At 37.9% G+C, this 12,675-nt stretch overlaps 1 protein-coding gene across 1 annotated transcript; it reads right to left on the reverse strand.

Annotated features, from left to right (window-relative positions):
- Positions 1–6,456: 6,456 nt before the first annotated feature.
- Positions 6,457–12,329, reverse strand: LOC104071466 (von Willebrand factor D and EGF domain-containing protein-like; the record flags this gene model as incomplete). The annotated part of the gene is made up of 4 exons (XM_009588009.1): positions 6,457–6,884; positions 8,475–8,570; positions 8,984–9,088; positions 12,234–12,329. Coding segments are annotated over 4 exons (407 nt in total), but the record flags the coding sequence as incomplete, so codon positions are not given.
- Between the last annotated feature and the right edge of the window lie 346 nt (positions 12,330–12,675).

Here is a 12,675-nt window from a genome sequence, read left to right on the forward strand (position 1 = left end):
CATGGAATACAGCAAATGTGTTTGTCTAATTTCTTCCTTTCAGTCTCCAGTGAGGGAAAATTCATAAAATTCCTAAGAGCTATTCCGGTCATTTATAGGCTCTAATAGTTAGAGAATTGTTCTCAACACCTAAAGTAAATTTCCTGTGCTTCAAATTAAGCTGATTTATCTCTTGTCATCCCCGAAATGGCTGGAGCAGGAATTGATAACTATCCTCTTCATAACAACCACTATTCTCTTTTCCAGCATCTGGCCCCATTTTGGGGAAGTGTCCCACTGTGGACTTCCTTAGCTTGCATCAAGTCAAGCCCTGATCTTTTTCAACTAACCAACTAATGGCACTCAGTTCATCCCTGTTTTATTCAAACGTTCCTTATCCCCAAGTGTAACTTTGGGAATAGCTTTACTTTTTTGCATTATAGTGAATGATGACCATTTCTCTGTTTTGTCAGGTAATCTTCTGTTGTATTCCTTTGCTTGAGTGCTGACAGTCACTCACTGAAGTAATTTAATTAAACATTTCATTACAACTAACTTTTTTGTGACATTTGCTCTTCTCACATCATCTGTGATGTTTCTTTTCTTCTAATTTCAACATATTTAGACACTTTTCTGGTGCCAGCAGAATTCATGTGGTAGAGTTGGGACATAGCCTAGCTGATTTTAGCACTGCGTGCTGGTGCTGTTCCTTTACATTCATCTTTAATTACATGCTGCTGTTCACACCTGTACTGTGTTTTCTTTTAAAAACATTTAGTTCCTGTTGCAGCCAAACTAGCATTTTCTATCCTTCCCATCTTTCCTTTCTTTGTAGTACTTTGCCACATTATGTCTTTTAATGTAAAATGTGACTGCTAGATGTGCAGGCATTTTTAGTGAGAAATGGGTAAAAAAATAGGGAAGAGACCAATGATTTAACTTTCTTCCAGCCTCAGTTTCTCCCAGTTGAAACTACAGGGAATTCAGATCTTTTTTCTACTTTACCAAGTCCGATACACAATGCCAATACCATTTGTGGTCAGATAGCAGATAACTTGCTAGAGATGGGGCAAATATGTTTAAGAAATTGAAACAATTAATAAAGGCACATACACATTTTGAAAATATAAAACTACACATCCTATGACAATACGACTATAATGTTTGCAATATGGATTTCCAAAACGTGACCTAACAAAAAAAAAAAATTGATTTAAATGTTTACATAAATATATCCTGCAAAGCATTAGTATATTTTCAATCTAGAAAATACATTGCTGATCAGTCAGACAGTGCTGTATCATACACTGACCGAAATGGCACATTTTCTTAAAGAAATAAACAAGCTTTATGCACAAATTTAACTTAATGTTGTGTTTCTGCATATCAGGAAAGCGGAGATTCCTTAAAATTGTTTCTTAAATTTTATTATAAAAATGGGCTGTGTCATTAAAGTTTCTTTCTACCTTTTTTTTTTTTTTTCTCTCCAAGGTACAAAGGCATCACCGTTGAAGAAAAAGAGTGTATCAATTAAATTGCAATGCTGCATTGGATGTATGAGACTTGAAAATAGCAAGAGAGTTGAAGGCAATTACAGAGTTTATTTAAATGAAAGGAATATCCAGAAGCATTATTTTAAAAGATTTGTATTACAGTCATGAATTTTGGTGAGCTTCAATACAACAATCTTGTAGTCATTAAAACATATGTATATTTCTATAATTTTTTGCTACCTCATGCACAAAGCCCACAGCTTCTGATTCTTCACTGGGCTCACAGATTTGATGAATGATGCAAACCCAAAATTCTGCAGTTCGATGTAGTCAACTGGACTATGAGATTTCCTTTGTGGGAACAAGATTGTAATAGCTGCTAAGTGTCTCTAGGAAAGAAGGCTGCACTTCATCACTTGTGAATGGTACCTTCTGTTTTTCAACATTGTTTACATACATATTATTTGGCTGCATACAGATGGAAAAGCAAAACTATTTTCTTCTTCTTTGTCTTGTATTTGCGTCAGTCTGTTATAGTGACTAGCTCATAGTGAGGAAGGAAGGGGAACCTAAGACAAGACTTGGCTACTAACAATGGAGACAAGGCTGCATGTCTTGTGAACAGTCAACCAGATGCAGAATAATTCTGGTTTTTCTATGGCAAGCCTTTGTAGCCAGGAGCCAGATACTGATTTTTTTTTTTTTTCCTCTCACTTCTCTATTACTTACACACAGGCAGTTGAGTACCCAGCTGCTGAATGATTTCTGTGTCTGTAAGACTCTTTTATGCCCCTGGTTTGAGATGGCATTCAGTAACATGAGGAAGTTTTGTCCCTGAGCCTCTTAGAGAAATTTGACAATGCTTTTACCCATGCTGAATCTTGAAATAAGAACTAATAAGAGGAGGAATTTGCTGTACATCATGCCATATGTATACATCAAATCAGAAAGTATTTGTAGAAACTTCATGGAGGAATTTTTTCCATTACCTATTGCTCCAATGAACTGTTAGCACCTACCAGCAGCCACATAGTTTTTGAACAAATAAAATTCCAGTTTTTCTGAAGTTTCTTACAGATGACCACCATCTTCTTTCCAGAAAGAATTTCAGTTCCTGCCGCAACCAACTGAGCTCTGGTAATAGATACAAACGTCCCTTTGGCTAAGCCATTGAAGTTTACTGTTTTGGGTTTTTTTAAACCAAACATAAACATCATGACTTCCTGTTCTCCTGAGCAATATTCAATTTACATACACTAATTCTGAGTGGGAAGAAAATGGAGCTTATTTTGCCATTTACTGCCACTGTGGGATGCTGATTGCCAAATCATAGCTGTTAGCAGTTCTGTGCCTAGATTTCTCCTCATCTTTTGATAGTCCTCTTAAGTAATTTTGCAAAGTAAGCTGGCATTTTGAGAGCTTAGTGTCATTCCAGAATGATACCTGAGGGATTTCCAAGTGCCTGACTGGCGTATTTAAAAAATGTTTTCAATTTCCCACTTGCATTTTAAGTTTCAGTGTTTCCAGAGTTTTTTAATCGAGCATCGAAGTGGCTGATAGCTTGATCTGCTGGGAACTGTTGTATTATTTAAAACTTACTCCACTTGAACTGTTTCCTTTCTCATGTCATCTCACAAAGATCTCTATGACTAGCCATTGGAACTGATGCCTCAGCATGACGCTTGAATACACAAGGTTCTGAAAATGTTTTTAAAATGCAAACACACCAATATTGCATAATCTCATACTGTAATAGCCCCCATTCCACTTGTCAGTTACAGAGGTGGTGTGCTAAAGAGAAAGATAACATCTGCCAGGAACACTGTTAATAGTACTTTGGTTAATGACTTTGTGCAACCCTCAATTCACGGAACTGAGTCAATATATATATGCCTTTCTAGGATTTTAGGCTGAATAAAGGGGGTTTTTTAATCATAACTTTTAGTATTTCCCACTTATTTTCAGTTTTTCTAAAAGCAGAAATTATTTCTTTTACATTTTCTAAATGCAAGCTCTGCGAACAAAAGCACATCCAGAGTTTTGCTACAGTAGTCAAAAATGCTCAGTACTAAGTTTTGCAATTTTCGAGCAAGCACGTGAAGCAGAAAAGTTACTAATACATGCATAAAGATAGCTACTTCAAAACTGCCCAGTAATTATGTGATTAGTCGAAACTATTTTGTCACTAGATTGTCCATCATACACAAGAAACATTACTTGCCCAAATGGGAAAATCCGAAGTTTACATTCTCAATAAAACATAACACCAGGGTACATATACAAAACCAAACACAGAGGTTAGAAAATGTTACTAATGACTAAAGATGTTTATGCAGTTTCTCTTCTGTAAAGGTGTCGCATGGCAATGTCGAGTCATTTTATCGCATGGCAATGTCAAGTCATTTTACTCAACTTCCACCCAGAGCTCAGTTTAGCCAATAAAGGATCTTTTACAGATAAACCAAGTAACTCCATTCTTGCTACAACAACTTACAGTAAAAGAGAAAATATAAATTGTAAAATGTACATGTAAGCAAATTAAAAAGAAGAAACACCTCTCACCTTTCCACAGAAGCTCTAAAAAGAGCAACCAGAGCACTACCCCTACAATTTTTCAAGTTGTTTTTAGTGAAAATCAGAGCATCTGTATAAGGTGTTACAGTTAGCTCCAACAAATAAGGGAAGTAACCTTTTCTGTATCATTTTCCTTGACCTTTGAGCTGCATGCATAACTAGCTTTTCACAGGAAGATACATCTAGCTCCCAAAATTACATGCTGTAACTAGTATGTTCAATCCTCCAGTAAGTGGGAAACAAACAAAAGTCAAGGAATACTGACAGCTCTTTTAGTAAATATATGTGGAACTGTGGAAATAATAATTTTGGGACGTGGACTGTCATTACTAATACACTCTGAGACTATTCTACTTTAAAATAACCACTAGAAAATTCACTTTTAAACTCACTTAAATATTGCAGAGATTTAAATGACATTTCTTAAAACCAAAACCAAAAAACCCCAATGAAAAACCCTGTAGCCAGTAGATGGTGCTACATTCAAGCAGTATTTCAAAAATATGCCATCACATTCTGTGTGCCATCGAATTATTGCTTACTTACTTCAATCATTTCTAAACAGGGAACTATTTAAATTAGCATTTGTTCTGGCCTGCTCAGAAACACCAATTACAGGTCTCCCTCACTGACTGCTCCTGGTCTCATGCTCCTAGTGATGCTAGTATCTCTTTTAGCTTCTCATCACCATTATTGTCACTTTTGGCTTTATTAGTAGAAGTCAGTCTTTTTATGAACAATACTGAGATATTATGCCTCTTTGCATTTACATTCTTCTGCTCATTTACTCTGAAATCTTGGGTCTGAGGCAATAAATTTTTTTCCATTCACTTCCCTGCAACCAGTATGTCATCTAAGGTATTCAACTTAACTCCTGATTTTCTAAATTATGGTGTGATTATTATAGTGAACTGTGACACAGACGTAGAATTTCATCATCATAAATTCTACTCCAGAGCCGTTGATGAAATCATCTTGTTCCATGCGCAAAAACCACATTTTTCACCAGCATGTCTGAAATATCCAATGTATCACAGCAAAAGCAGCACAAAAACCATACACTCCTCTTACTCTGTCCCCTGCCCAGGCAACAAAACCTGCACAACACATGTCCGTAGCAGATTTCATCTGAACAGCCTCCAAGCCTGCAATAGCCTCCAAAGCAAGTGCAGAGGAAGGCTTCTCAACTGCACAACACAGCAATTGCTGGTAACAGAAAACAGGAGTTTCATGAACTATACCATTGCCTTTCATTTGCCCTCCGTATGCTTAGGTTCTCTCTTTTAGAGAAGGTTGGTAACTGAGAAGACCCCATTTCCTTTGCTTCTTGTCAATGCTCGGTGGCTTGTAATCCGTGGAGAAACATGTCCATGTAAATCACTCTGCCTATGAAAGCTACATGTTCTGGTAAGGGAGATTATACACAGATACAATGTTACTCCATCAAATGGATTAAAATAATACATAGGCAAATGGATTAAAGTAATGCATAGTTAAAATTCTTTCACCAAAAATTCCAGTTTCACTTAGAAGACAATGAAAATCAATCTCTCTCAAAAAAAAAAATGATTTGGGCATCATTCAGAAGTTGACTGATTCAACTTGCATGTTTTGGCAAAACCTGCTTCAACTGTAGCCTTCAAGAAACAGCAGGGATGAGACATGGGACAATGAACGTAGGAGTCTCAGTCCAACCTGCAGCCCCTTCAAAAGGCTGCAAAACCTAAATGAGGCCAAACTGGAGCACATCCAGAAGATAGGCCTCAGCATCCTCCACACAGGTGGTTTGTGACAGACACAGCTTTTCCTCACTGCCAGTCTGCAGCCTCCCATTATATTGCTCCTGTAACCACACAGTCTTGAATAGGAATGAATCATCAGTGTCTACATCTCCAGAAGGGAGATAAACACATTTCCCTATCTTACTGGGATAAGGAAAAGAAATAATTGGAAGTTGAGAGATGATCAGATAATATGATTGTAGAAGTATTCAAGATAAGAACTCTTTTAGAGTATCAGTATGGATTAAGCTTTTAGAAAGTAACAGTGGAACTGTCAGAATAAGTACTGTGTTTTGTGGTTTTTTTTAATACTGCTTAACTGATCAAGATCCAAATCTGCTTGGGGGGGAGGGGCAGGAAGCATACATAAAGCAATAACCAGAATTTTAATACGATGCTTTGCAGTTTGCTGATGTTCCAGAAAGAGGCAAACTCCGCAAGTTCCCTCTTGCAACTGTGTAATTTTATTAAAGGTAAATTATACTTGAACTAACATCCACTTCTGATAAGCTGAATTTAGGACGTTTTGTTTCATGTGCTTTCTAAAAACACATCATTAATATAATGCAATAATTCTAGTCAAAGCGGGGCGGGGGGAACGAGAAGAGCATAGATCTATTCTAAAGTACTTTATTTGAAGAGTAAATTTTATTTCAAGGTCAGCTGTATCAACCAAGACATAATACTTTTGCTTACGAAGAAAAATGAGAACAGAAGAAAATGTGTGCCATACACTACACACACTTGGATACTTTTAACAGCTTTGTTACAATCAGCAATACTTTTCTTTCATACAGAAAAGCGTTTACTTAATATAATGAAGACAAAAAGCTACCTGAAATCAATTAGTTACCATGTTTGTTTTAAGGTCCCCCACTGCTGCAGACTTTGTCTCTGTATGAAGAGTTACATGAAGAAAACTGCAGCTTATCTTTGCTGAAATTGCTTCATTCCTTCCTTTTCTTTGTACACTGTAGACCAGAGTACGGCAGTCGACATCTGCACACGTTTGGAGCTATGCATTTTCCTCCATGTTGACAAGGTAGTTTACATAGAGCTGAAATGAGACACCAGATACATAGTGTGTCTTCAGCACAACACAGGAACATTTTTCTTCTTTGTCTCACTGTGCTAGCAGAATTGTTCCCTGATGACCGCACTGGGACAGTATAAACAAAAGCATAATGGAAGAACTGAAAAGCAATGCCTCTCAATTTATGGTATTGTGGTCTTCACTGGAATACAGCCACAGTACATCTAGTCTTATTCATGCTCCATTCCCCTTTTAAAATACTATCATTTCTGTTGTTCTTTAAGGCATAGGCTATTTTTGAGATGGATGCCTCCATGAAAGTGAGGGAACAATAACAATTCCTAACCAGTTCTTGGATCCACATCCATGAGGAAACAGTTGCCACATACTAGCTGTTGCTCACACACTGCCCTTCTGTTCCCCAACTCCCCCAAAAGAAGAGCAGAGAAGGACTGAGCGGGCACAGCTTTAGTTGTCCCCTAGCTACACACCAGTTCAGGTAACAAGCCAGTTGCTGTAATTTGCTTATGAGCATCTGTACCAACAGAAGTCAAACTGGATGCAGATCTAGTCAGTTCAGGAACAGTGATTATTTTGACATTAAGAACCTGAACACTTCCATCATTATTGCTGGTGCAGGGAATGGAGCTAAGCGTTTTGTAAGTTCTCTGTGTCTCCCATTACCTTTTAATATCACCCTCTACCTTGATACACTGATGAATACAAAAGCTAAGTGTTTTCCAGGTCAAATGGGAATGTTAAAATATTATTTGTTAACGTTTGCTTGACTATATATATTGCAGAAGAACTAACACTAGCTGATTTGGATACCCACAGGCACACAAAAATTTCAAATGCAGAGGACTTAATCCTGAGGCCTTGCACTCATGATATCCAGTTCAAAAGCAAATGTTTAAATGAGCTTTCTCTCAGTCTCCCAGAGAGCAAACAAAAAAACCTTTCCTTTTTATAGTCACAGCCTCTAGCATCAAGGCAGTGCTGTCATGAGCGTACAAGGCCCTGCCAGAGAAGGGTAGATTAAAGTTTTTATAATCATCATCTGCTTTTCTGAATCAAAATTTGGGAAAATACAAGTGGTGGTTCAGCAAGAATGTCAGTCAGTACTAATCCTGATTACAGCCAGCTTCCTCTTACTCTTTTACGAGCACCTGGAATTGATTCTGCTGACTTATCCTCAAAGTGAGAAGCAAGTTTCAATTTTCCATGTCCATAAAATTTAATGAAGCTTCCAACCCACATCAGTAGTGATAGTGTTCCTGTAGTGGCCATTTTTGGTTTTTTATACTGGGGTCTCAGTTTATAGAAAATATTTCAGAAATACTGACAAGACACACCAAGTAATGAATTTGGTGACAACCAAAATCTGAATCTGAATTTACTTAAAGTGGAAAAGTTCTGTCTTTCTGACCAAATTGAAAAGCCATCTATTCCTTGTGCATACTTGTAAGATCTTCAGTATGCAGAAGCAGCTCTCATTTACTATTCTAAGATACTTTCCTAGCAGGTTTGTTAGGCACTGAAGATTTGAACACTATATTGGTAAATCAAACAAGTAGAGAAAAGGATAAACGAAAAATGTCAGAAGTCATTTACCTAAGTGACATGCTCCACCGACCCATCCAGCTGGACAGCTACAAATCCCAGGAGCCACACAAGCTCCATTATTCCGACAACCTTGGGGACAAATTGCTAGAAGAAAAGAATGGGTAAGTCAGCAGGATTTAGAAAACTGATACAAAAGAATCCTGACAGAATGAAAGGTTCAGGATGATACAAATCAAAATGGCAAAACACATTTTCTTCCGGGCCAGATACTCAACTGGTATAACTCTAAAGGCATTTCCAGGACCATGGAAATGGGAAAAAAACCCTTATGTATTGTGTTAAGAATTTTGGTTTAAATATTAACAGATGTACACTTTAATGCAAAATAATTTGACGCTATTTTATCTGAATATATACCAATAATGTAGGTCGTTCATTTCTGTAGTAATGCAATGCCATTTCCATAGTTAGTAGCCTCTTAATACTTTTAAAATGTTTTTGTTACTGCAGTTATATTTTTAATCAATATAAATATTTTCATGAATGTAGATACCCACCTTCTTGGCATCTTGATCCTGTCCAGCCAGAAGCACAAAGGCACTTCACAACTCCATTGACAGAGATGCATTCCCCACCATTTTGACAGCCTCCTTCACAGCTTACTGCGGAAGAACAGCATACACAGTGCATTTCAGAAGTGGCATAGGACTTCAAATAATTATCTTTAAACAGCCAGTCTACCATCAACTACTTGTTTTATCACATCTAAATTTCAACTATTCAGAGCAAGGCACGGTTCTATAAGGAATGAGTGAGAACGACACAACCACGTCTGCAAATGCCAACTGAAAATGCAGTTAAAATTAAGCATGCACTTAAAAGCTTGTTGAGCATTTAGCCTGAAACCACCAACAAACATGTTTATCACTATGGCACAGCTCCTCCCCTCCCCAGCTGTGAACCAACCGTTCATCAGCTACACCACTGTTTATCAGCTACATTACCGTAACTACTAACATGCATATTCTTATTGATCTTGCCAAATCACAGCTGGTAAGCCAGTAACATGTGGTCAAGGATTCACATATTTCCTTACCTGACAAGACCTACACATAACAAGAGGAAGAAGAGAAGGGGATATTACTTTGACAAGTGAACCCATGACCATATTCAAGTTGAGTGGTGCCTTCCCAAAGGCCAACTATCTAAGTCAGCCTCCTCATTCCAGAATCGTTTCACACATCAAAGCTCTGAAGGCCTCATTCATGAAGCATCATTTATGGCAGACATATGATTGGTATCAACTGTGGTACGCACCATCTTTGAAATATCAATATGGCATTATCACTGTTCTGTACAATCAAATGCATCCTTTCACAAGCATGAATGTAAATGTATATACCACCTTCACTGTACTGAAAAGAAACAACTATCCTTCACTATAACGATGGACAGTTGGGATGTCTGCTTGATACTTGGTAGAAAAAAGTCCAAATCTCTGTTCTACCACAAGTTTTGAGCATGATTTTCAGCTAACAGATTTTTGGCACAAATGCTGAACATGCAAGGACATGCAAGTCAACTCCAGGACAGCTACAAAAGCTCTTCAAAGCTTGTTTGCATAGTTCTTTGTCACACAGTGTAAGTTAATGTATTTAATATTGATTGTCTTCGATCGATCATGGTGACTGGGAGAAGTGCCTGAAGACCGGAGGAAAGCAAATATCACTCCAATCTTCAGGAAGGGCAAGGGGGACCCAGGGCACTACCGGCCGGTCAGCCTCACCTCAATCCCTGGTGAGGTAATGGAACAACTGATCCTGGAAACCATTTCCAGGCACATTAAGGACAAGAAAATCATCAGGAATAGTCAGCATGGCTTCACAGTGAGGGTGACCAAGCACTGGCACAGGCTGTCCTGAGAAGTTGTGGAGTCTCCATCCTTGGAGATATTCAAAAGCCACCTGGACATGGTCCTTGGCAACTGGCTCTAGGTGGCCCTGCTTGAACAGGGAGGTTGGACGAGATGACCTCCAGAGGTCCCCTCCAACCTCAACCAGTCTGTGATTCTGTGTGATTCTGTAATAGCACATTGCACCACACTGCAAGTTTGTACATCCAGGCTCCATATGCCACAGTACTCCACCTTAAAGGTGAGCACAAGCACATCCTTTGCCTTACAGGGATAACATGATAATAAAAACAAGTAGGACTTTTATTCAGATACAAATCCAAGTCTAGACTGTAGCATTAGCATGAATTGAATCCTCACTCTGCTTTTTCTATTTAAGTAGTAATTCTTACCTTGCTGCTGATTTAGGCTCTTCTGAGAACATCAAGTTCCCCTTTCTTGTGGGGTCCCTGTAAGACCCCACAAACCTACACTTTCAGTTGGCTTTTAAGAAATTTAAAAAAAAAAAAAAAAAAAAAAATCCTTTTGCTGGAAAATGAAGCTGACCATGCTCCAGTTTACCTCATTGCTGTCAACACTGTTATGTCTACTCAAAATGAATAGTTATTTCCTAATGCATTACACAACAGTACTGTGTTATACAGATCTTCATTAGAAGATGTCCACCTTTTTTATTCCTCTATAATGTTAATAATTTTGATTATCAAATTATTACCACTGGCAGTTGAATTCCCATTCAGTCTAGTTAACATCCCAGAACTACAGTTTCAGCTTACAGAAGCTTCTGCAAACTTAGACAGATGTTACCACGTTAGGTACACTCAGGTCATGCTTTCTTCATAAAATACCAAATGCAGCTTTATTAAAAAATAAAACAAACAAACAAAAAAAAACAAACCCAGACAACCGAACAACAAGAGTCCAGAGAGCTGCAGAAGCTAGTCAATTTCCTTCCCCAAGTACCCATTAGGTTAGACTCCAAGTAAACTCTTGTAGCTATTTCATATTTGAAGGAAATAAAGAAAATGCCCACAGAATAAACATCAAGCATAAGTAGAGAAGCCTGTGAGATGTTGCTAGCTGCTGTGACCACAGTCAGACAGAATGCTTATTAAGTTCTCAGCACAGCGATGACTGCCCAACTAATTTACCAGCGTCTGTTCAAAACGAACTTCTAGAAGTTTGTTAAGTGCCAGGTTGAGGCTTTTCTTCTGAAAGGAAAACAATGCTTTCTTTTCCTTCAGTCTATGGGGATCTCTCGCCTACTACATCATTTTCCCCTCAAACTATTTCAAGTTTGCTTCCCCTTTTATCCCAGAACTCAAGTTATCATCAGCAGTCTGATCAGTTCGTAACAACATAACAATGTTTTCTTGGATTGCCTTTTCCAATCCATGCATATATTCAATAGGCTTCACAAAACCATAAAAATTGGTCTTTGCTACTCCTCATCTCTGTCATCTCCCATTACCTATCAACAATACATTGCCACGCATATCTTTAGCGACTTGCCATCAATAGTACCATCTTGCAGATACTACACGAAAGTTTCAACCACCTAATGCAGAAATATGTATCTATACAAATCATCTCATTACATTATTTAGAAAGAGTCTGTTATAGAGCTAAACAGCATATTTACATAACACATAAACAAAGTATTTTCCAAGGGACAAAATTCTCACAGCACATTTCAGTACATATACTCCACCCCATTCTCCTGTAAGCATGCTGATCCTCTAGGCCATGCATTTTTTGACAGTAAAGTCAGAGGTCTAAGGAATTAAGGTCATTATTTCAAAGTGCATTATATCCTGGGCTTGAGGAGTCCCAAATTAATTTCATCTGTTTTCAAACTCCTTGTCTTTCCAAGCTATCGCTTGTTTGGGTCTTACCTTTATGACAGTATCTACCGCCATAGCCAGGTGGACATCTGCATTTTCCAGGTCTGAGACACTCCCCACCATTTTTGCACTTTGGATAACATGTTGCTGTAAGACAGACAACAAACAAAGCTTGGATAAATATTGATGAAGCTTACCAATATTATTACTAAAGTACATAAAAAATTCCCAGTCTCTGAGTACTCAGTTTATCTTCACATTTCCTAAGATATATTTGCCCTGCTGTCCTACATCGCTGATCAGGTGAAATAGTTTCCCTGCACAGAGAGCACTCCACCATTTTAAGCTTTTACACACTCAAACTAAGGAAGCTTTTGGACCCTAGACAGAACAAGCAGAAGAAAGAGCCATATTAAAAGGGAACAAATGAACACTGCTGGACTGCCAAAAAAGCTTTGATAATTGAAGTCAAGAAATGACAGGTGAGAAAAGA

This window comes from Fulmarus glacialis, unplaced genomic scaffold (assembly GCF_000690835.1).
Source record: "Fulmarus glacialis isolate BGI_N327 unplaced genomic scaffold, ASM69083v1 scaffold29291, whole genome shotgun sequence".
NCBI lineage: Eukaryota > Metazoa > Chordata > Aves > Procellariiformes > Procellariidae > Fulmarus > Fulmarus glacialis.